This window comes from Pristiophorus japonicus, unplaced genomic scaffold (assembly GCF_044704955.1).
Source record: "Pristiophorus japonicus isolate sPriJap1 unplaced genomic scaffold, sPriJap1.hap1 HAP1_SCAFFOLD_792, whole genome shotgun sequence".
NCBI classification, from domain to species: Eukaryota; Metazoa; Chordata; class Chondrichthyes; family Pristiophoridae; genus Pristiophorus; species Pristiophorus japonicus.
The window spans coordinates 133,188-158,219 of NW_027254710.1; the positions used below are offsets into that span (position 1 = coordinate 133,188).

The 25,032-nt window shown below is 46.3% G+C and overlaps 1 protein-coding gene across 2 annotated transcripts in view; it reads left to right on the forward strand.

The window, feature by feature from the left end:
- The window catches only part of LOC139257017 (misshapen-like kinase 1), a 143,645-nt gene that overhangs the window by 79,560 nt on the left and 39,053 nt on the right, over window positions 1-25,032 (forward strand). For both annotated transcript variants that reach the window (XM_070874364.1, XM_070874365.1), the window contains exons 5-11: window positions 2,301-2,391; window positions 5,428-5,558; window positions 10,277-10,331; window positions 15,653-15,731; window positions 19,149-19,324; window positions 19,409-19,478; window positions 21,915-22,125. In XM_070874364.1, the coding sequence (XP_070730465.1) occupies window positions 2,301-2,391; window positions 5,428-5,558; window positions 10,277-10,331; window positions 15,653-15,731; window positions 19,149-19,324; window positions 19,409-19,478; window positions 21,915-22,125 (813 nt within the window). The remainder of the gene's footprint in view (window positions 1-2,300; window positions 2,392-5,427; window positions 5,559-10,276; window positions 10,332-15,652; window positions 15,732-19,148; window positions 19,325-19,408; window positions 19,479-21,914; window positions 22,126-25,032) is intronic.

Here is a 25,032-nt window from a genome sequence, read left to right on the forward strand (position 1 = left end):
AGACGTTGGGTATCTTGTGCCTGGGGCTGAGAGAGAGAGAGACCCACCCAGTTCTTAATATTCATCTAATTTCCATTGTCGAATTTCATGGGTTCCCACTGCTTCTGCCTCCTCCTCGATATTGTACCGTGAGAGTCTTTGCTTTTGGGCACGCGCCAGATGTCAGCTGTGGTGATCTCTAAATTTATCCCAGAACCATCCGTGATGAAATTTGCGGGAGATTTTTGAGAGCGTGAGCCCAAGTGGGCAAATTTTGTTTCACAATATCGATTGCCATGGCGTTTCTAAGAGTGTGAATTCTGACCAAAAGCCAGGAAAGACATGGAGGGGAAACAAGAGTACTTTTGGATGTCAACCAGAATGCAGAAATTTGTTTGAAATACTGTGCCAGTGTTTTACAATGTCTCCTGAGTTCCCGCTCAAGATATGAATCAGGCTCTCCCTTTTCTCAGGCATCATTGCTAGTAACTATATTCAGCTCAGTCTCAATTTTTGATTGTATTACACACCGAAAATCACTGTGTTTAAAGTTGCAAAAGGGCATCGTGTTCAATGGATTCAATATAATAGGAACTTGGAACAATCGTAGATTCTTACAGCACTAAAAGGAGGCCTTTCAGTCCATTGTGCATGTGCCAGCTCTCAAAGTCGAATAATTAGCCTCGCATCCCTGCTCCTTCCACATAGCCCAGCAAATTGTTTATTTTTAGCAGAGATCCAATTCCCTTTTTAAAGTTACTATTGAATCTGCTTCCACACCACCCTTTGAGAGAATGCATTTCAGTTCATTATAAAAAGGCTTTTCGTCTCCCTGCTATCTTTTTTGCTAACTATTTTAAATCTGTATCCTCTGGTTTCCGACCCTCCTGCCAGTGGAAACAGTTTCTCGCTATCTACTCTTATCAAAACCCCCTCATAATTTTGACCAACTCTATTAAATCTCCCCATAACCACCTCTGCTCGAAGGAGAACAATCCCAGTTTCTCCAGTCCCACCACATAACAAAAACACCTCATCCCTGGTACGGTTCATGTAATCGCCTCTGCATCCTCTCCCCAAGGCCTTGACATCCTTTCTAAAGTGAGGTGCCCAGAATTGGACACACTCCTCCAGCTGAGGTCTGATCAGTGACTTATAAAGGTTTAGCTTAACTTCCTTGCTTTTTTGCTCCATGCCTCTATTTATAAGCCTAGGATCCCGTATGCTTTTTTAACCCCTTCATCAACTTGTCCTGCCAGCTTCAAAGATTTGAGTACGTGAACCCCAGGTGTCTCTGTTCCTGCAACCCTTCTAACACTGTACCATTTAATTTATACTGCGCCTCATGTTTCCTTCCAACTAACTCAGTGATTTATATTAAACGTGTTCCGTGCCTTTGTCACCTCTAGACTTGATTATTCCGACCCACTCCTGCCTGGCCTCCCACATTCTACCCTACATAAACTGGAGGTGATCCAAAACTCGGCTGCCTGTGTCCTAACTTGCGCCAAGTCCCGCTCATCCATCACCCCCTGTGCTCGCTGCCCCGTGTCCTAACTCGCACTGAGTCCCGCTCACCCATCACCCGCTGTGCTCGCTGACCCACATTGGCTCCCAGTTAAGCAACACCTCGATTTTCAAAATTCTCATCCTTGTTTTCCAATCCCTCCATGGCCCTCGCCCCCTCCCTATCTCTGTAATCTCCTCCAGCCCCACAACCCCCGCGATCTCTGTGCTCCCCTAATTCTGCCCTCCTGAGCATCCCTGATTATAATCACTCCACCATTGGTGGCCGTGCCTTCTGTTGCCTGGGCCCCAAGCTCTGGAACTCCCTCCCTCTCTTCTCTCCTTCAAGACACTCCTTAAAACCTACCTCTTTGACCAAGCCTGCCCTAATTTCTACTTATGCGGCTCGATGTCAAATTTTTATCTGATTACGCTCCTATGAAACGCCTTAGGATGTTTCACTATGTCAAAGGTGTGATATAAATACAAGTTGTTGTTGTAATAACATAGTAATTTCCCCACAACAGGCACGAGACTAATAGGCCTATTATTTCCTGATTCATCTCTCCTACCTTTCTTTCCCCCTGCACCCCCCCCCTAACCTGGTGAAGGCTGTGTCTCCCACTGAGGTGTATCTCCTTTGGTCCTGGCAGTGTGTTACCCCAGTGGCCATTCTCCTTCTGCCAAATTAAAAAAAAATCTCTACTCCTGTGAAGCGCCTTGGGAAGTTTCACTCCGTTAAAGGCGCTATATAAATGCATGTTGTTTAGTAGTGTTCATGTTCAGCATTTTTGATTTCTCTGTCATTCCTACAGGGCTTAACGCATCTTCACGCACATAAGGTTATTCACCGCGACATCAAGGGGCAGAATGTGTTACTGACAGAAAATGCTGAAGTGAAACTTGGTAAGGTCCTGGGACTGTGACTTGGCCTAATGGGGGAAATATTTGAGGCTGAAACCTGCTTCTACAGGAGACAAATTGGTAGCATGTTTAGCATGTGGATGCCAAGTCGGACACGGGGGAAACATAAAGCTTTCGAAGGACATGGAAGATTGATGACGGCGCCAAGACTTGGCATGACTTATAACCCTCTGCTCTCTTCTGGACCAGTTCCCTGAAAGCAGCTTCCTCCCTTTTGAAAAAAAAATGCTAATTTTGCATTTAAAAGCATGGCAGACACCACAGATGTTGTCTGTAGAATTTAACAGCAGTTTTGCCTGTCGAATCACATTGTAGTTGTGCTCCCCTCAATCTGCCGTACAAAGGCTAAATGCAATTTTAAGGCAATGTGCGCATCAAATATGTCCCGTCAAACGTAGGAGCCTTCAGGGGAGAAGATTGGTGAGGGGAGAATATGGAGCGTTGTGTGCTTTTAAGTGAGCTAATTGGCCTGCGGAATTCAAGATAAATCATGAGTTGAGACTGATGCATGGATATGTGTGCGTGTGTTTACCGAGAAGCCTTTGCAGCCACTCTCTCAGCAGTTGCCATAGCAATGTTAACCTGATCGCAGCAAGGTCAAATAGATTCATTTAAAAAGTAGCGTCTGCCTCGTAGAATCATGGAGCACAGAAGGAGGCGCTTTGGCCCATCGAGTCTGTGACGGCTCTTTGGAAGAGCAATCCAGTTCGTCCCGCGCCCCCCTGCTCTTCCCCATATCCCTGTGAATTTTTCTCCCAAGTATTTATTCAATTCTCTTTTGAATGCTATTCTTAAATCTGTATCCACCACCCTATGGAGCAGTTCATTCCAAATCCTAAGCACTTGTTGTGTCGAAACGTTTTCCGTCATGTCTGCCAATCACCTTAAATCTGTGCCCTCTGGTGATCAACCTTTCAGCCACTAGAGACAGTTTCTCTTTATTTACTTTTATCTGGACCCTTCATGATTATAACTACCTCTATCAAATATCCTCTTAGCTTTCTCTGCTCTAAGGAGAACAGCCCCAGCTTCTATAGTCTATCTTTATCCCTGTATCCATTCTGGTAAATCTCTTCGGTGCCCTCTCCAAAGCCTTCACGTCCGTCCGTCAAATTATTTCATAGTAAAGGGGGGGTGGGGGAAAGAAAGCGGGGAAGGAAGAGTCCCATTCAAATACAGGCAACATTGTTACGTGTGCAAAAACCATGCAGAGGGGGAAGAGAAAGATGAAGAGTGCAGATGGAAAGAATTAGTGGAAAATGAGCAGTCAGTAATGGGAAGATTTAAAAAAACTTTTATTTATGTAAAACCGGATTTGAGATGGGGTATAATGGAAAAAGAAAATTCAGTGTGGACATTCTGTATTAGTTACATATATCTGCTACGTCACAACAACAACTTGCATTTATCTAGCACCTTTAACATTGCAAAACATCTCAAGGTGCTTCACAGGAAAGATTTGTCAGACAGAATTTGATGCTCAAGAGGGCAGAATTAGAGGAGCGCAGACATCTCGGGGTTTGTGAGGCTGGAGGAAATTACAGGGATAGGGATAGGGAGGGGCGAGGGCCGTGGAGGGATTTGAAAACAAGGATGAGAATTTTGAAGTCGAGGTGTTGCTTAACTGGGAGCCAGTGTAGGTCAGCGAATACTGGGTGATGGGTGAGCGGGACTCGGTGCGAGTTTGGACATGGGCAGCGAGCACAGGAGGTGATGGGTGAGCGGGACTCGGTGCGAGTTAGGACACGGGGCAGCGAGCACAAGGGGTGATGGGTGAGCGGGACTCGGTGCGAGTTAGGACACGGGTCAGCGAGCACAAGGGGTGATGGGTGAGCGGGACTCGGTGCGAGTAAGGACACGGGCAGCTGAGATAAGGAGGGGCGAGGCCATGGAGGATTAGAAAATGAGCATAAAAATGTTAAAATCGAGGCGTTGCTGGACCTGCTTTGCGTCTGAACCTCTTGATTAAATTACTGCTTTGAAATCATTCCCAGTTATTTGTCAATCTCAACATAATCACCTGCTGCAAAGCAGCGCCTCTGCTCGCCGATGCTTTTTTGAATGTTTGATCCAGTTTTGCACGGTGACTGGAAGAGTAGGCTTATAATCGGGCCTCCTACTGCAGAAGGGGCAACCAGCTGGATTTAACATAAGAAATAGGAGCAGGAGTAGGTCCAACGGCTCCTCGAGCCTGCTCCGCCATTTAATACGATCATGGCTGATCCGATCATGGACTCTGGTCCACTTCACCGCTCTCTCCCCATAACCCCTTATCCCCTTATCGTTTAAGAAACTGTCCATCTGTCTTAAATTTATTCATGTCCCAGCTTCCACAGCTCTCTGAGGCAGCGAATTCCACAGATTTACAACCCTCAGAGAAGAAATTCCTCCTCATCTCAGTTCTAAATGGGCGACCCCTTATTCTAAGATCATGCCCCCTAGTTCTAGTGCCGACGGACAAAGAGCCACCCAGCCGAATCCCACTTTCCAGCTCTCGGTCCGTAGCCCTATAGGTTAAGGCACTTCAGGTGCACATCCAAGTACTTTTTAAATGTGGTGAGGGTTTCTGCCTCGCCCACCCTTTCGGGCAGTGAGTTCCAGACCCCCACCACCTCTGGGTGAAGACATTTCCCCTCAAATCCCCTCTAAACCTTCTACCAATTATTTTAACTCTTTGCCCCCTGGTTATTGACCCCTCTGATTAGGGAAATAGATTGGATAATGGCCTGAAGGGATATGGGATCAGGGCAGATTAGAACTATTTGCTCAAATGGCTGATAAATGCCCACATGGACTGCTTGGGTTGAATGACCTGTTTCTGTGTTGTAACTTCTATTTATTACGAACTCGCATTTAAAAAATGTAAAATGTAACGGAAAGAATGTAGAAGCACCCAATGTTGTAACTGGAAGGACTGCGGATGAATGTTTGTTTTCATGACCTGATTTATTTTTTCAAATTGCTTTTGGCATTCTTTCAATGTTTCTGAATGGTAGCCATTTCCCCTTTCCCTTGCAGTTGATTTTGGCGTGAGTGCTCAGCTCGACCGGACTGTCGGAAGAAGGAATACGTTCATTGGCACCCCATATTGGATGGCGCCCGAAGTGATCGCTTGTGACGAAAACCCGGATGCCACCTACGATTACAGGGTATGTGAAAACTGATGCAAGGGGGGACTGGGCAAGGAGCTATGTCACATGAGTACTTGTTCCCTTCCCAAGCCAAACCCTGCAGTGGAAAAGATAACACGCCAGGCAACCAAGCATATCTCTGTGACCTCTCCCAATGGCGCTCTCTGCTTCTCTCAGGCCAACATCCCCAGCGTCGAAGCATTTACCATGCTCGACCAGCTCCGGTGGGCGGGTCAGGTTATCCGCATGCCCGACATTAGACTCCCGAAACAAGCGCTCTACTCCGAGCCCCAGGAGGGCACAGAAAATGCTTCAAGGACACCCTCAAAGCCTCCTTGGAAAAAATGCAATATCCCCACAGACTCTTGGGAATCCCTGGCCCAACACCGCTCAAAGTGGAGGAGGAGCATCCGAGAAGGCACCGAACACTTCGAGTCTCTTCGCTGGGAGCACGTGGAAGCCAAGCGGAAGGAGCGCATGAGAAATCAAGCACCCGACCCACCCGTCCCTCCAACCACCACCTGCCCCACCTGTGACAGAGACTGTAGATCCCACATTGGACTCAATCAGTCACCTTCGAACTCGTGTTAGTGTGGGAGCAAGTCATCCTCGACTCCGAGGGACTGCCTACGAAGAAGAGGAAGTACCTTGAAATTGGTGACCCTCCCAAAGTGTTTTGTCGCAGGGTGGCAGGTTGTAGGGTTATGCCAGCAATTCATGACACGCAAGTTCTCCAGGGAAGGAGATCAGCATGACCTAAGTTTATTTAAAAAAATAGCTTTGATACCAATTGATTAAGAGCACGTTGCCAGAGATTCGGGTGACCTCTAAAAGGAAAAAACAGTAAATCAGTACTTTCACTTAAAACGTATTTCATAGTCCGAGCACATTAATCATTGAATAATACAGTAGTGCAGGAGGCCATTTGGCCCACTGTGCCTGTGCATGACGACGCAGTAATCGTTCCAAGATACATTTCCCACATCCCAAAATTTAGATGGTGTTGCTTAATTGCCAATCTTTGAATCTCTGAGAGAAATTGTGTTGCGTTTTTGTTTTATTCCCCGGAATCATTGCTGTGTGCTTGACTGTGAATGCGAACGTGGGTGTGAATGTGCGGCAGGTTCCCAGGCAATACGCCCACAGTTGGGCTTCAAGCCATGTTTATGCACACAGCCCCTGATTTTCAAGGCTCGAGTCATTTTCCAATGCACCTAAATCTGGAGCAGGGTCCCTCGAGATTCTTGGTTGCATCACGGACACCAAAATAATCAAGTCATTCCAAGCTTTATTGTAATGAGCTTAATGGTGCCAAGCAGTAACCCCATAATCTTGTCTTTCACCAGTTTTTCAGTTTTGATTTAGCATAGGACACCCACAACAAATTCATTTCATCATGATAGGCAGCCCCTTGGAATCGAGGAAGACTTGCTTCCACTCTGACATGAGTTCTTAGGTGGCTATACAGTCCAATATGAGAACCACAGTCTCTGTCACAGGTAGTACAGACAGTGTTGAAGGAAAGGGTAGGTGGGGAGTCTGGTTTGCCGCACGCTCCTTCCGCTGCCTGCGCTGGTTTATGCACACTCTCCTTGACGAGACTCGAGGAGCTCAGCGTCCTCCCGGATGCACTTCCTCCACTTAGGGCGGTCTTTGGCCAGGGACTCCCAGGTGTCAGTGGGGATGTCGCACTTTATCAGGGACAACTTAATTTACTGTGACAGAGTCCCTGAAAATAACACCATACTGTGCTGTGCTGCCCCACAGAGCACTGTATTCTACATCTTCTCTCTTCAAATTCCATTCACTCCACTTTTTCATTTCTCTTCGATCTCTCTGGAATACTCTTTCTCCAATCAATGTGTTGGCTGTGGGGAGCAACCCGTACACCACGTTCTCGGCAAGCTCCTGGCCCTTGAACCTCCGAAGCTTGCCATGTGTTTGCTCTTGTCCGGGACAAGCAAAGGCTACGAGGCCCATACGTGCTTGCCCTCATCCCTGGCAGATTTTGCCCCTGTAAATTAAGCCTCCATTTCCCCCTCCCTCAACACCTGGCAACCGCACAAGGAAGAAGCAGGAGACTTGTAGCTAATTCTGGAAGTCTTGTCAAAAAATGTTCTGGCCTCTCGTGGCCAATCAGATGATTGGCTACATCAAGAAAAATGAGCAACTTACGTTATTACAGTGGCTCTCACTGCCACCGGGCGTCCCAAAGTGCTTTACAACCAGTTAAGTTGTAATGTAGTAAATGCAGCCGCCAAATGGGAATGAGATGATGACCAGATAACTTTTTTTAGCCTTTATTCATTTCTGTGATATAAGCTTCGCTGGCAAGGCCGGCATTTATTGCCCATCCTCTAATTGCCCCTGAGAAGGTGGTGGTGAGTCGCCTTCATGAGCTGCTGCAGTCCGTGTGGTGAAGGTGCTCCCACAGTGCTGTTATTGAGGGAGTTCCAGGACTTTGACCCATGACGATGAAGGAATGCCGATATATTTCCAAGTCAGGATGGTGTGTGACTCGGAGGGGAACGTGGAGGTGGTGGTGTCCCCATGTGTCTGCTGCCCTTGTCCTTCTAGGTGGTAGAGGTCGCAGGTTCGGGAGGTGCTGTCGAAGAAGCCTTGGCGAGTTGCTGCAGTGCATCTTGTAGATGGTACACACTGCAGCCACGGTGTGCCGGTGGTGGAGGGAGTGAATGTTGAAGGTGGTGGATGGGGTGCCAATCAAGTGGGCTGCTTTGTCCTGGATGGTGTCGAGCTTCTTGAGTGCTGGTGGAGTTGCACTCATCCAGGCAAATGGAGAGTATTCCATCACAGTCCTGATTTTGTGCCTTGCAGATGGTTGAAAGGCTTTGGGGAGTCAGGAGGTGAGACACTCGCCACAGAATACCCAGCCTCTGACCTGCTCTTGTTGCCACAGTATTTATCTGGCTGGTCCAGTTAAGTCTCTGGTCAATGGTGACCCTCGGTATTCATGGTGGGGGATTCGGCGACGGTAATGCAGTTAAATGTCAAGGGGAGATGGTTAGACATTCTCTTGTTGGAGATATTTATTGCCTGGCACTTCTGTGGCACGAATGTTTCTTGCTACTTTGCCCAAGCCTAAATGTTGTCCAGGTCTTGCTGCATGCGGGCACGGACTGCTTCATTATCTAAGGAGTTGCGAATGGAACTGAACACTGCAGTCATCAGCGAACATCCCCACTTCTGACCTTTATGATGGAGGGAAGGTCATTGATGAAGCAGCTGAAGATGGTTGGGTCTAGGACACTGCCCTGAGGAACTCCTGCAGCGATGTTCTGGGGCTGAGATGATTAACCTACAGCAACTTCAACCATCTTCCTTTGTGCTAGGTATGACTCCAGCCAGTGGGGAGTTTTGCCCCCCGATTCCCGTTGACTTCAGTTTTACTGGGGCTCCTTGATGTCACACTCTGTCAGATGCTGCCTTGATATCAAGGGCAGTCACACTCTCCTCACCTGTTGCAGTAAGGCTGTAATGAATTCTGGAACAGAGTGGTCTTGGTGATACCCAAACTGAGAATCCGTGAGCTGGTTATTGGTGACTAAGTGCCACTTAATGGCATGTCGATGTCGCCTTCCATCACTTCGCTGATGATTGAGTAGGCTGGTAGGGCGGTGATTGGATTTGCCTTGCTTTTTGTGGACAGGACATACCTGGGCAACTTTATCAGCTAGGTGCCAGTGTTGTAGCTGTACTGGAACAGCTTGGCTAGAGGCGCGGCTAGTTCAGAAGCCCTAGTCTTCGGCATGACAGCCAGGATGTTGTCTGGCCCCATAGCCTTTTCTGTATCCATGTACTATCGAGTCATTTCTTGATAGCATGTGGACTGAAACAACTTGAGGGATAAATATTGGCCAGGACACTGGGGAGAACTCTGCCTGTAAAAATAGTGCCATGGGATCTTTTACATCCACCTGAGGGGCCACATGGGGTCTAGGTTTAGCATCTGATCCGAAAGAGGGCTCCTCTGACAGTGCTGCACTCCCTCGGTACTGCACGAGAGTGACAGCCTAGATTATGCGCTCAAGTCTCTGGAGTGGGGATTAAGAACATAGGAAAAGGAGTAGGCCATTTAGTCACTTGGCTGATCTGTGACCCAACTCTATACACTCGCCTTTGGCCCATATATCTTTGGTTAGCAAAGATCTGCCAATGTCAGATTTAAAATTACCAATTGATCCAGCATCATTTGCGGAAGAGCGTTCCAAACTTCTACCACGCTTTGTGTGTAAAAGTGTTTCCTAACTTCACTCCTGAAATGCCTGGGTCTAATTTTGTGACTTATTCCCCCAAGTCCGAGACTCCCCAACCAGCGGAAACTATCAGTTCCCCTTAATATCTTGAAACCCACAACCTTCTGACTCCGAGGCAGCTGACAGCATTACAGCAGTGCCCGCACTGCAAAAGTACTTGGACCGGCTTTGAAGTACTTTAGGGACATGCTGAGGTTGTGGATGTTGCTATATAAATTGCGAGTTTGTTGGTTTTCTGTCGGTTCTTTCTACCTTTCTCCATTATTTCAAAGGTGTCATCTACTGTGACGTAATCCTTAGCTTTAATAATAAATACATCAGTGGCAATGTTCGTCCTGAATGATTTAACAATTATGTCATAAATACTGGAAGTTGATGGCGAAGCATTGTTCTGTTGATAACTGGGACATTCAGCAGCCATTATTTTCCTTCTGTAACTGGATTCATTTGATTTTATTGCAGAGTGACATTTGGTCTTTGGGAATTACTGCAATCGAAATGGCAGAAGGCGCGCCACGTAAGTTTCTTTCTCTAACCAGGGTCAGGGAAGGACAAGATTGCCGTTCAAACTACGCTTGTTTTCTGGCGGTCTGGATTTGAGAACTTTTTGCCGACGTGACCAGCTTTTATTAATGATTCTTTTAGTTACTGAGCGGGAATAATCCCTGTGATCGACTTGAGCTGTTGAGTCGAAGTGTGCTGCTGTTGAGTCGAAGTGTGCTGTGGGAATCGGAGAGAAGGTTGACTAACTCTTGCTCTGCTGATTAAACTTAAATTTAATTTGCGTTTAAACAGGTGAGACTCTTGGCCTATCCTGTCAAATTCAGTCCTACAGCAAATGGTGTGTGACCAGTCCTTTGCGGGGTTGGCATGCCTTGTGTAACGGACTTAACCCTTAAATGGCGGACAATTCCTGAGCAGTTCCTGTCTTCCAGGGCCAAATGATTTTTGTTTGTGTTCTTGTCCTAGACTCAGACTAAAAATAACGCTAATTCTACGGTAATAAAGCCTTGCAGGCATCAAGTCCAGCTTTAGCACTGTAACATATCCGATTATCACAAAAATAATGCACTGAAAGCAAAAAGAAGAAAAAAAATGAAACGCCTGGAATTCTACTGGTCCCGTTCCTATTTACCATCATTCTTTTCTGTTCTTTCAGCCCTACATGCATTTTATTTTACGTCTTTTGTTTTTTTACATACCTAATCTCAACGTTCCTAACAATTTGCCCCATTAAAATAATTATCTTTCACTGCCCTTCTTTCTCCTGGCTCCCACTGTCTTATATTGGAGAGTGCAACATGTTTAAAAAAGCTGGAATTTCATTGGCTGGCTTTACAGGTTTTTTTTTACAGCGAATTAAAGCACAGATTTGCAAACTTGACACGGTCAGGCAAATACATTTTCATGTATACCCGATTATCACCAAAATAATGCACTGGAAGCCTGTTCCACCATTCATGGCTGATCTGTATATATAAAATTTTAAAATCTTGCTTCTGTGCTCACTTCGTCACATTTTTAACACACTTTTGTGTCAACATTTTTCAATTATAAATTCCTATGTCCACACTAATAATGGAAACTGCCTATACTGTACCTGTATAAACTTGTCATGCTGCGGAGTATCCTCCGGCCAGTGGTGGCACTGTAGCACCTCAGCCTTGCATTTCCCAGGTCCTTGGTCTGTACTGACGAGATACTCCTATGTTCCAAGTATGGGAAGGGATTCCCTTGGTCATCCCACCTGGTAAAACACCAGCGAGTTCACACTGGGGAGAGGCCGTTCACCTGCTCCATGTGTGCGCACTAGGTCCGTGCAGCAGAGCTGGTCTCTAGTCGTCTTGGATAACCCTTGCCACTGGACCAAGACCTAGCTCTGTCAAGCCCGTGTGGTGGCTGGTGTGCAATGGCCACCACACGTTAAAAAAAAATCCACGCACAGGCATCTTCCACCCTTCAGGATGCAGTTCGGGACCTGGAATTGAAACACCTGTGTGCTCATCCCTTTTTGGCGTGGAAGCAAGTCATCCTCGATACGAGGGACAGGCTATGATGATGTATCTCAACTCCATTTGCCCGTCTTGGTTCCATATCCCTCAATACCCTCGCCTAACAAAAATATATCGATCTCTGTTTTGAAATTTTCGATTGGTCTCCCACCTCAACAGCTTTTTTTGGGGGTGGGAGGGGGAGGGGAGCAAGAGTTCCAGATTCCCACTGCCCTTTGAGTGAAGTGCTTCCTGACATGACCCCTGAGCGTCCTAGCTCTAATTTTAAGGTTATGTACCCGTGTTCTGGTCTCTATTACCCCCCCCCCGCCCCCCCCCCCCCAATCAGAGGGAATAGTTTCTCTCTTGTCTATCCTGTCAACTCCTTTAATCATCTTAAACACGTCGATTAGATCACACCTTAATCTTCTATACTCGAGGGAATACAAGCCCAGTCTGTGCAACCTGTCTTCGTAATTTAACCCTTTTAGCCCTGGTATCAAGTCGCTGGAGATATATCACCGACGATGTCTCCGCAAGATCCTGCAAATCCCCTGGGAGGACAGGCGCACCAACATCAGTGTCCTCATCCAGGCTAACATCCCCAGTATTGAAGCACTGACCACACTCGATCAGCTTCGCTGGGCAGGCCACATAGTTCGCATGCCAGATATGAGACTTCCGAAGCAAATGCTTTTATGTGGAGCTCCTTCATGGTAAACGAGCCATCCTCAAAACCTCCCTGGTAAAGTGCGACATCACAACTGGCACCTGGGAGACCCTGGCCGAAAACCGCCCGAGGTGGAGAAAGTACGTCCGGGAGGGCGTTGAGCTCTTCGAGTCTCAACACAAAGAGCGTGAAGAGGTCAAGCGCAGGCAGCGGAAGGAGCGTGCGGCAAACCAACCCCACCCACCCCTTCCCTCGACGAATGTCTGTCCCACCTGTAACAGGGTCTGTTCAGCCATCAAAGAACTCACTTTGGGAGTGGAAGCAAGTCTTCCGAGGGACTGCCTATGATGATGATGATGACATTGTGGTGAATCTGCACTGCACCCCCTCCAAGGTTAATATATCCTTCCTGCGATGTGGTGCCCAGAACTGAACGCCGTGCTCTTAAATGGTGTCTAACCAGAGCTTTTATATAACTTATAGCATCACATCCGCCCCTTTGTATTCCAGCCCACTTGAGATAAAGGCCAAAATCAGCTTCTTAAATTATCTTTGGTGCATGTCAAGCCACAAAGCATACTACTGGACGGTTTGAAGTCTGGCAGTACGCAATTAACTCCAACTGTGTCACTTAACGAGCCAAAGGACATGTTAATATAGCTGATGTCCTTACTATATGTAGTCGCCATTTGATTAGTGGCTTTCCTAACATCCCGAACAGTTTATTAAATATTATAAAACCGTTTCTGTGCCAAGCATTTTGTGCTTGATGTTCAACAGAGATTGATCGCAATTAGTTTTTTAAATTTAAACTCTGGGAATGCATGAAAATGTAATGGTGAAACTCTCAAGTTTTACAGAAATGTCCATTGGGTGGGGGAAAGACGATTGTATTGACGAATACTGTATTTCGTGCCCCTGTGCCTTGCTCCATTCACTGGCAGCGTACAAATTCCCAACATGGTGGCTTCCCTGGTTTCTGACATATTGGCATCTGAATGGTTTGAGCCTAGCACACGTGCAGAAAAAAATTTGAGAAAAAAAAATGACAGCTTTGTAATAAGATAGACAATGAAATATATAAGTATTTATTGGTCATGTGATAAGGACAAAAGAGGAACAGGAGTAGGCCATACTACCCCTCGAGCCTGCTCCGCCATTCAATAAGATCATGGCTGATCTGATCTTGGCCTCAACTCCATTTCCCTGCCTGCTCCCCATAACCCTTGACTCCCATGTAGTTCAAGAATCTGTATCTCCACCTTGAATATATTCAATGACCCAGCCTCCACAGCTCTCTGGGGTAGAGAATTCCAAAGATTCACGACCCTCTGAGAGAAGAAATTCCTCCTCATCTCCGTTTTAACTGGGCAACCCCTTATTCTGAATCGATGCCCCCCTAGTTCTAGCTTCCCCCACGAGGGGAAACATTCTCTCAGCATCTACCCTGTCAAGCCCCCTCAGAATCTCTTATGTTTTAATAAGAGCACCTCTCATTCTTCTAAACTCCCAATGAGTATTGACCCAACCTGCTCACCCTTTCCTCATAAGACAAATCTTTCATCTCCGGAATCAACCGAGTGAACCTTCTTTGAACTGATGAGTTCTTACCAGGGCTAGGTGATGCAGTGGGTTAAATCGCTGACCTTTCCTTGCTCAAGTGTCTGTAGGCGTTTGGACAGTCCCAAATCAGTGACTGCGAGAGGCAAGTCCAACACCCAAATCTGCCCACTATTTGGTGCACCTTCGGCCACTTCGGACTTGGTGTTGGCTGGTATGGGCCCTAGAAACCCCAGGTGGTTCCATACTGGGGATTATTGTAGCGTAACAGTTATGTTCCTGGATTAATAATCTAGTGAATGCGACTTCCATTCCCACCACGGCAGTTTGAGAATGCAATTTCAATTCTGAACAGTAAAAGTGACCGTGAAGCTGTCAGATTATCGAAAGGCCCAACTGGTTTAGTCGGATCCTTTAGGAAACCTACCGTCCTCACCCAGTCTGGCCTGTACTGCAGTCCCACACGATAAGGTTGACTCTTATCTGCCACTCAGGTGCAGCAAACCGCCTGGGGCAATGAATGCCAGCCTTTTCAGTAATGAATTTCTACAACAGTGTTTCTCGCTTGAATTTGTGGTAAGGCTACAGTGAAGAAGGAGCTTTACCGAAGAACATAAGAAATAGGAGCAGGAGTAGGACATTTGGTACCTCGAGCCTCCTCCACCATTTAATAAGATCATGGCTGATCTGATCATGGACGCCGCTCCATTTCCCTGCCCGCTCCCCATAATCCTTCACTCCCTTATCATTCAAAAAAAGGCTCTGACCTAAGGCTACAATAGACAGCAAAAATGAAAACACCTTGATTTTAAAAACAGAAGAAAATCAAAATGACCTTTTTTAAAGTAAAGACCTAATTTTTATGGTTTTTTTTAATTGATGCCTGCAGTTTTTTAAAATTCATTCATGGACTTTTGCTGAGTAATTTAGGCGTGATCTCCAGTTGTCTCTAAGGTGACGCAGCCAGTGACGGGAGATTGGAGCTGCAAGACTATCTGTGGCAGAATCGGTGATCAGACGCTTGAGCCAGACAGGCCCCTCCATACTTCTGGAGGACGTGTGCTGATATGATTGGGCAGCACTGCTTAACGATGGGAGCTGGAGCTGGAGGTGGAGGTGTGAGCGCCTCACTTGGGGCTGCGATTCTTCCTGCTCTGGTCCAGACGACCCTGGGAGCCGAGTTGGTAGGGTGGTCCTGGCTGGAAAACCTGTGGGATGGTCACGCGGCGCTCTTTGTAAACTCCAGTCGTTGCCTCGAGGCACACCTCTCGGGCTAGGGCCCGGTGGACCCCAAGCCGTGGCTCTTGCCAAGCAGTGACTGCATCCTCCAGGTTGAGGTAACTGAGGTGTGTCGCTATAGTGACAAGTGTGCACACCGCATCAGGAAAATAAAAACTGGATTTCGTTATTGTGAGGTTCTTAAATCTGGGTTTCTATGCATGCAATAGACACCTGGCTGATCAAAACAACAGCGACATAATTCCAAAATAACGGGCGGGTCTACTCTTGATTAACCTGGGCAATTGGTGGCATTGTATGAAGTGCTGTTTTCGGCATCAGTTAGTGATGTTCTTTATATTTTTTTTCCTTTTTTATTTCTTTTCTGTTTCACCTCAGCTCTGTGTGACATGCACCCAATGCGGGCCTTATTCCTTATTCCAAGAAACCCCCCTCCCAGGTTAAAATCTAAGAAATGGTAAGTGATTCCATGGCGTGGTGGTTGATAAGGGGGTCCTGTGATGTGATCATTGGTTTGAACATGTGCTGCCAGTCTCTCTTCGGTCAACAAGCCCAGGTCCCTGACCGGGTGGGCTAGGTAGAGTACCAAGGTTAGAACCAGTGGAAAAGAGCATGAAGTAGACCAGTCAGTAGTAGTTGGATGATGTACATTAGGGTTTCCAGAGCCTATAGATTGTAGGAGGCAAGGAAAAGTATGAGGGGCAGTAAAGCATTGCATAGTTTATAAAGCTTGGTGAAAGAATGGGTTTGGAGTAGGTATGCAAAGAAAACAGCTAAAATAAATGAACACGAGTGAGGAGGGATAAAAACTAGATGAAGAGTTGAAGAGAGATAAAGTTTGAGAAAGATTGAGATCATCAGTTTCAAGATCTGATCAGCTCAGATCAATGAAAAATATCAGAGATTGGGCTGTTCCGAGGGGTGATGGTGGCACTGCCCAAGGAGATAGGACCCCCTGGAGTTGCCCAAACCCAGTATTGAAAGTCTGCACATTGTGGAGTTTGGCTGGTTGTGCAGAGTACTCTGACATTTACATGTGCTCGAAAATGGTCAAAGACAGTAATTCAGAAAAAGTTCAGTGGAAACTGGTCATTCAAGTCAGTTGTGGGATGATCTGATCGAGGTGTTTAGATGGTTAAAGGAGTAGATGAAAATAAACGCTTTCCTCTGGTTGGGAGGGATGCATGTAAAAATGGCTACCACAAAGTGGCTGAGGCGAATAGCACAGATGCAGTTAAGGGGAAGTTGGATAAACACATGAGGGAGAAAGGAATGGAAGGATACGCTGCTGGAATTCAATGAAGAGGGGTGGGAGGAGGCTCGTGTGGAGCATAAACACCGGCCTGGACCAGTACTGAAGTCTGGTGGGGGTGGGTGGGAGGTCGACACAGAGCAGAAACGAGACGGTTTGGTTTGCGGAGCTGAACTGACCTAGTCTTAAGCAGGTCCTAACTGATCACTTGAGTGTAGCAGTGTACGCGGCCTGGGAGCAGAACCGCCAGTCATTCTGAGCGCCGAGATATGAATGGGGAGAGGTGGGTGGGGTGGGGAAAAGAAGTGACTTGACAAAATATGTTGAAAGAAGTTATTTTTTCATTTAAAGTGCATTGGATTTGAAATGATTGAAGAGCTAAATGATTGCTTTGATTCAGCAGTGTAGTGCTGAATAATACAATTTACCAGTCTTTACCCTTGCTCCCCAAGGAATGCAATAGAAGTCATTTAAGTTCCAGAGTTGAAATATTGACATTTCCATGTGCCTTCTGATCGGGTTGTGATCTTTGTGGTGTTTCCCAGTCTGGGTAAATGTTGACTGCTTTTAGCCTCCGCTCCCATCAGTGGAGCGGCAAGGGCCCGAGGTTGAGTAAACAGAGGTCACGTTTCAACACCCAATCTAGACGTTAGCTCCAAAAGGCCATCTTTGCAAGGAAGGCCAGACTGCAATAAAAAAGGCTAAGAAGGGTTGTTTTTTGCACTAAAATTTGAAGATTAGGATGCTGTAAGGGCCCTCTTGGGATCGACCTATAATGTGGATGGGAAGTACTGTTAATGCATTCCACTTTTCTAGGTTTCCAACATTTGTATGAATTTGAATTTGTTGATTGAGTTAGTAATTATTATAGGCAAGTGATTTGAGTGCAGCATTATAAATTATACACTAAAGCACCGATTGTCCGTGGCACTTTCATATTCGATTTATTAAAAGTCCTGCTTCAACCCCCAACGTAATATTTCTGATTTGACTCTAATTTTTTTCCTGAATTACATGGACCAAAAAAACCTAAGCTAGTTGTCGAACCAGAGTTTCTTGTCCCTAACCAACGTGTTACATAAAACGCAAATTAAGCATATAGAATGTTTTGGGAGGCATGGGTCTGCTTTTGTCTGCAGGGGCAATAACAAGTATTATAATGTTCCAGCTCCCAACCTGACCTTGTTCGAGTACTGCTGAGGGTGGTAAATGTCGCAGAACCACAGTTCCGGCTGCTGCCAGAGACACTGAGTGACTGCGAGGAGCAGGGGAGGAGTTGTGATTTTAAACATCACCCTCAGTGTGAGTCTGGCACTGTGGGTGGGAGGTGATCTTGCCTAAGTGTTTTTGTAATACAGGAAAAGGCAATGTGGTGATTTATCACATGGAGCATTTATGATTTCAGCTGTAGTGTAAGGGTTAGGCCAGCACTATCACCATCCGGAAATGGCCGCACTGCTGGGTCACCCTTGCTAATGGCTGGCTACTTTGGTCGAGGCCTCGAGATGGTGGGACTGAAGAAGTTTTGTAAAATATATATTTTTTTAAAGGTCTGATTTATATGATGCATTATTAGATTCACATAGACCTATAGAAGATATTGCACTAAAATTCAAACTTGCATAGACTTATAGAAGATCTTGCACTCAAATCTAGAGAAGTGGAATGCATTAACAGTACCTCCTATCCACCTTATAGGTCGATTCCTACAGCATCCTAATCTTCAAATTTTAGTGCACAAAAAACCAAAAACCCTTCTTAGCCTTTTTTTATTGCAGTCTGGTCTTCCTGCCAAAAATGCCCTCTTGGTGCTAACGTCTAGATTGGGTGCTGAAACGTGACCTCCGTTTACTCAACCTCAGGGCCCTTACTGCTAAAATGTTTTGCTTAAATTAGACCCCGCGTCATTTATATAATCGTATTGATTTCACACGATAGACCTAACCTTGCGCCAAAGCCTGCGCTTATTTGCAGCAGTTCATCAGCATGAATGCCTCTGCCAGGCCAGCAGACTTCTGGGTACCTGTTGGCAGAGCCATGGTGTGACCAGACTGCAAGAGGCTCCCTCCCTGCACGGAGTGGGCCTCTGAGGGAGGGTCTCAATGCTATTGCTCATCCCCTCGCTGCAGCCAGGAGTAGGGATGGTCTGGGGCCTTTTGTTGGCTAGCCATTTCGTAGCTGAGGAAAGTAATGACTGACCCACCCTGGGGTTTGGGGAGCCTGAAAGTTGCAGCTGAGAAAAGGACCTTCATCTCCTCTCTCTGGAGGCTGGAATATAATCTTCAAATTTTAGTGCAAAAAACAAAAACCCTTCTTAGCCATTTTTATTGCAGTCTGGTCTTCCTACCAAAGATGGCCTCTTGGCGCTAACATCTAGATTGGGTGCTGAAATGTGACCTACGTTTACTCAACCTCAGGGCCTTTACTGCTAAAATGTTTTGTTTAAATTAGACCCCGTGTCATTTATATAATCATATTAATTTCACACGATAGCAAAAGTGGTAGTTACGCCTTTAGCTAAATGTGCATGAATACCATGAATATTTGTAACATTTGCAATTATATCTGTCTGTAAAATGTGTGTGTTTAATAAAAATTCTGCTCCAACCATTTCTTTGGTAGGTCAAGGAGGTTTATAGAGTTTATTGAGAACTGTCTGATAAAAAATTACACGCAGAGACCGTCTACAGATCAGCTGCTAAAGCACAGCTTCATCCGGGACCAGCCAACAGAGAGGCAAGTGCGTATCCAGCTCAAGGACCACATTGACCGGACCCGGAAGAAGCGAGGTGAAAAAGGTAAGTACGGAGTGTGGTGCTAATGACCAGGGATCATCATGTATAATGGCGGGGGAATAGTAACACGTTCTCTCTATTAAACAGAGGAGACAGAGTACGAGTATAGCGGCAGTGAGGAGGAGGAGGACAATGTCGGTGAAGAAGGTGAACCCAGGTGAGTTAATTTTTTTTTTAAATAGACTTTTGCGGCGTGTTTATGTCGGAGTACCAAAGAGCTCATTTATTCCTGCGCCCGTCACATTCCTGTAACAGTTCCCACCATACAGATTTAATTTTGTTGTGGTGGGGTGTGAATTTTAAATCTGTGCTGTTTATGATGAGTAATGTTGGTGCTGTGCCTTGCAATTCAAATGACCAATGTCAGTATTGAGCGCTGTAAGATTTAGAATCACGGGTCACACACACATACCCAAAGGGTCTTGAGAGTTATAAGACATTTTATTAAGGGAGCAGTAGTTCAAATATAGTCAAGCCCAACACACAATCAGAATAGACATAATAGACATACGACCGTGACAAGTAGCTGTTATTAAGGAAGCAGTAGCGAGACATTTGGAAAAGCATAACTTCTTCTGAGGGTTGTAAATCTGTAGAAATCTCTGCCCCAGAGTTTTGGAGGCTGGATCATTGAATATATTTAAGGCGGAGATAGACAGATTTTTGAGCGGTATGGGGAGCAGGCAGGGAAGTGGAGCTGAGTCCGTGATCAGATCAGCCGTGATCTTATTGAATGGCGGAGCAGGCTCGAGGGGCCAAATGGCCTACTCCTGCTCCTATTTCATATGTTATGTTGGTCAGACATGCCATTCTTGGCCTTCAGATGTTTGGAGCTGCCTGTTATCAGTTACTTCTGTTGACGCTATTCAAGTCACTTTAGCTATTGTACCTTGGAGTGAATCCTTCAATTCTAACACCAGTCTGAAGAGACCTTTTGGCCCAAAGTTAATTCTTCCAAATTCACGATTTCTTAAAGCACCGTCAAACTTAATATAACGCACAATTGGACGTTGAGTAAAGCTTCCTCTGCCCGGAAGGGTTTCCCCTACTTCAACGGTATCCTTCTCCCCTAGTGAGACGAGTTTGATGTGCAAGAGGGAAGGTTGTACATTTTGTGCTCATTAATGCGAGTCACATGCTGGGGTATTTGGACATTGCAGTTTCCTCCTGTTTAACCTGGGAAACTGAAGCCATTGTCTGTGGGCCCCCGTACACACTCCATACCCCCTCCAACGATTCCATCCCCCTCCCTAGCCACCGTCTCGGGTGGAGTCGGACGGTTTGCAACCGCGGTGCGCCATTTGACACCAAGCTGAGCTTCCAACCCCAGATTCCCTCCATCACAAGGACCACCCCCTTCCATATATTTATATAAAAAAAGGATGGTACATTTCACCCGTTGATGAATCGTACCCTTTAAAGATTTAAAAAAAATACTTGAATGAATGTGCGACTTAAACGCCAAAGCTGTGGTATCTAGTTAAATGATCCATTTTTATCGACTCATGAATAAAAAGGGGGGAAAAAAAACTACAATTGCTGAAAACCGGAAGAAAAACAGATGTACAGTGGCTTGAACTATATAAAACACTAGTTAGATCACAGCTTGAGTGCAGCATGCAGTTCTGGTCACTACATTACAGAAAAGATGTGATTGCACTAGAGGGGTTACGGAGGAGATTTACGAGGATGTTGCCTGGACTGGAGAATTTTAGCTCGAGGAAAAATTGGATAGGCTGGGTTTGTTTTCTTTGGAATGAGGAGGCTGAGGGGAGACCTGGTTGAAGTGTGTAAAATTAAGAGGGGCCTAGATAGAGTGGATAGGATGAACCTATTTCCCTTAGCAGAGGGGTCAACAACCAGGGGGCACAAATTTAAATAATTGGTAGATTTGAGGGGAAATTTCTTCACCGAGGGTGGTGGGGGTCTGGAACTCACTGCCCGATAGGGTGGTAGAGGCAGAAACGCTCACCACATTTAAAAAGTACTTGGAAGTGCCGTAACCTACAGGGCTACAGACCAAGAGCTGGAATTAGGCTGGGCAGCTCAGTGTCGGCCGGTGTGGACACGATGGGCCAAAATGGCCTCCTTCCATGTTGTAAATTTCTATGATTCTGGAAAGATTGCTTAGTGTAGAGACCCTTAAACACTTCTGTCCGATACATTTATTTCCACTCTGACCATTGCTTTGCACATGGTACTTGTGACATCAAAGAGGAGATTGCAACAGAAAATAGGTATAATAATTGGCAAAAGAGGCAGAGGAGAGATGAGTGTGTTTTTTTTAAACGCAGTGAGTTGCTGTGATCCGGGATGCGCTGCCTGAAAGGGCGGTGAAAACCGATTGAATTGTATCTTTCTAAAGGGGAATTGGATAAATACTTGAAAAGGAAAAATGTGCAGGGCAATGGGAAAAGACCAGGGGGGAGTGAGACTGATGGGAGAGCTCATTCCAAGAACCGGCAAAGGCACGATGGCACGATGGCACGATGGGCCGAATGGCCTCCTGTGCTGTATGATTCTATCGTTCTGTGATTCTTGTATGCCTTTTCTTCCCTCCCTCCCCCCCCCCCCCCCCCACCCTCCACGGCAGCTCCATTGTGAATTTGCCAGGCGAGTCGACGCTGAGGCGAGACTTCCTCCGGCTGCAGCAGGAGAATAAGGAACGGTCTGAAGCAGTGAGACGGCAGCAGCAGCAGATTGTGCTGCCGCGCCGAGACCCGGAGGAACACAAGCGGCAGCTGCTGTCCGAGCGCCATAAACGCATCGAGGAGCAGAAAGAACAACGGCGCCGGCTGGAGGAGGTAAATATTCTCGTAAAATTGGACAAGAGCCCTCTGGTTGCGGTAAAACTCGAGTGCTGATATATAATGTCTGCGTTTTGCATGTGTTCTGTGGTACCAGGGCACTGTAGTTTACATAAGAACATAAGAAATAGGAGCAGGAGTAGGCCATACGGCCCCTCGAGCTTGCTCCGCCATTCAATACGATCATGGCTGATCTGATCGTGGACTCAGCTCCACTTCCCTGCCCGCTCCCCATAACCCTTTATTCCCTTATCGTTTAAGAAACTGTCTATTTCTGTCTTAAATTTATTCTCTGAGGCAGCGAATTCCACAGATTTACAATCCCTTGAGAGAAGAAATTTCTCATCTCTATTTTAAATGGCGGCCCCTTATTCTAAGATCGTGCTCTCTAGTTCTATCTTCCCCCATCAGTGGAAATATCCTCTCTGCATCCACCTTGTCAAGCCCCCTCATAATCTTATACATTTCGATAAGATCATCTCTCATTCTTCTGAAAGATTGAGTAGAGGCCCAACCGACTCAACCTTTCCTCATAAGTCAACCCCCTCATCCCCGGAATCAACCTAGTGAACTTTCTCTGAACTGCCTCCAAAGCAAGTATATCCTTTCGTAAATATGGAAACCAAAACTGTATGCAGTATTCCAGGTGTGGCCTCACCAATACCCTGTATAACTGTAGCAAGACTTCCCTGCTTTTGTACTCCATCCCCTTTGCAATAAAGGCCAAGATACCATTGGCCTTCCTGATCACTTGCTGTACCTGCATACTATCCTTTTGTGTTTCATGCACAAGTACCCCCAGGTCCCGCTGTACTGCAGCACTTTGCAATCTTTCTCCATTTAAATAATAACTTGCTCTTTGATTTTTTTTTTTCTGCCAAAGTGCATGACCTCACACTTTCCAGCATTATAATCCATCTGCCAAATTTTTGGCCACTCAGAGCGTGGGCAGATACAGCAGGAATGGCGAGAGACTGTGGAGGAGCGTGATCGGGGACGAGGGGAGGCGTGAACCCAGGGCCAGCCCACACTGCGATATGTGTGCGCACTAGGTCAGTCCAGCAGAGCTGGTCTCCAGTCGTCTTGGTTAACCCTTATCATTGGACCAAGACCTAGCTCTCTGTCAAGCCATTGTGGTGGCTGGTGTGCAACGGCCACCACACATTTATAAAAAAAAATCCAAGCCCAGGCCACTTCCACCCTGAGGATGTAGTTCGGATCCTTCGTTGAAACACCTGCGAACTCATCCTTTTTTGCCATGGAAGCAAGTCATCCTCGTTTTGAGGGACCGCCTATGACTGGCTGACTGGTTTCTTTGTGCACTGCGTGAGCTATTCCCGTGCAGTGTTAAACACCGATTACTTGAGGGCAATTCAGTCGACATGGGAACTAATTTCTGTCTGTGTCTGACCTGGAGCCATCAACTTTCTGCTCCAATCCATATTTAGCCTGTAGTGCATGGACTGCATTGCTTAACGAGTGAAACTTGGGTTAATTTAACCTCCAATTCACTTGCAAGCAAGTTGCTGGGGTCTGGGTTGTATGCATACTACCCTTTCAACTCTGGGGACCCAAGTTCCAATCAGGCCGCACTGACTCTTGGAGGGCGGCATTCTCCATTCGCTTCATAGCGGCTGAAATCTGAAATGGCGGCCTCATTCCCAAGGCTACAAGAATGGTCTGGAAAATGGAGATCGAAAAGTTGCAGTGGTGTAGTTGATACTTTTCCCAGGTTATGGCTTGAGACAACAACATCTTGCATTTATATAGCGTCTTTAATATAGTAAAATGCCCCGAGGTGCTTCGCATTGCTGGGATAGAGTTAACGAGGAGTTTTGCTTGAACTAGGAGCACCGGCTCATAACATAAGAAATAGGAGCGGGAGTAGGCCATATAGCCCCTCGAGCCTGCTCCGCCATTCAATAAGATCATGGCTGATCTTCGACCTCAACTCCACTTTCCCGCTCGATCTCCATATCCCTTGATTCCCCTAGATTGCAAAAATCTATCTATATCAGCCTTAAATATATTCAGAGACTCAGCATCCACAGCCCTCTAGGGCAGAGAATTCCATAGGTTCACAACCCTCTGAGTGAAGAAATTCCTCCTCATTATCCTGAGACTATGCCCCCTAGCTCTAGACACTCCAGCCAGGGGAAAAGGCACCTCAGTGTCTACCCTGTCAATCCACTTCAGAATCTTGTATATTTCAATGAGATGACCTCTCATTCATCTAAACTCCAGAGAGTATAGGCCCATTCTACACAAGAACATAAGAATTAGGAACAAGAGTAGGCCATCTAGCCCCTCGAGCCTGCTCCGCCATTCAACAAGATCATGGCTGATCTGGCCGTGGACTCAGCTCCACTTACCCGCCCGCTCCAAGTAACCCTTAATTCCCTTATTGCTTAAAAATCTATCTGTGACTTGAATACATTCAATGAGCTAGCCTCAACTGCTTCCTTGGGCAGAGAATTCCACAGATTCACAACCGTCTGGGAGAAGAAATTCCTTCTCAACTTGGTTTTAAATTGGCTCCCCCGTATTTTGAGACTGTGCCCCCTAGGTCTAGTCTCCCCGACCAGTGGAAACAACCTCTCTGCCTCTATCTTGTCTATCCCTTTCATTATTTTAAATGTTTCTATAAGATCACCCCTCATCCTTCTGAACTCCAACGAGTAAAGACCCAGTCTATTCAATCTATCATCATAAGGTAACCCCCTCATCTCCGGAATCAGCCTAGTGAATCGTCTCTGTACCCCCTCCAAAGCTAGTATATCCTTCCTTAAGTAAAGTGACCAAAACTGCACGCAGTACTCCAGGTGCAGCCTCACCAATACCCTATACAGTTGCAAAATCTCTTAAGACAGCCCTCTCATCCCAGGAATCAATCTAGTGAACCTC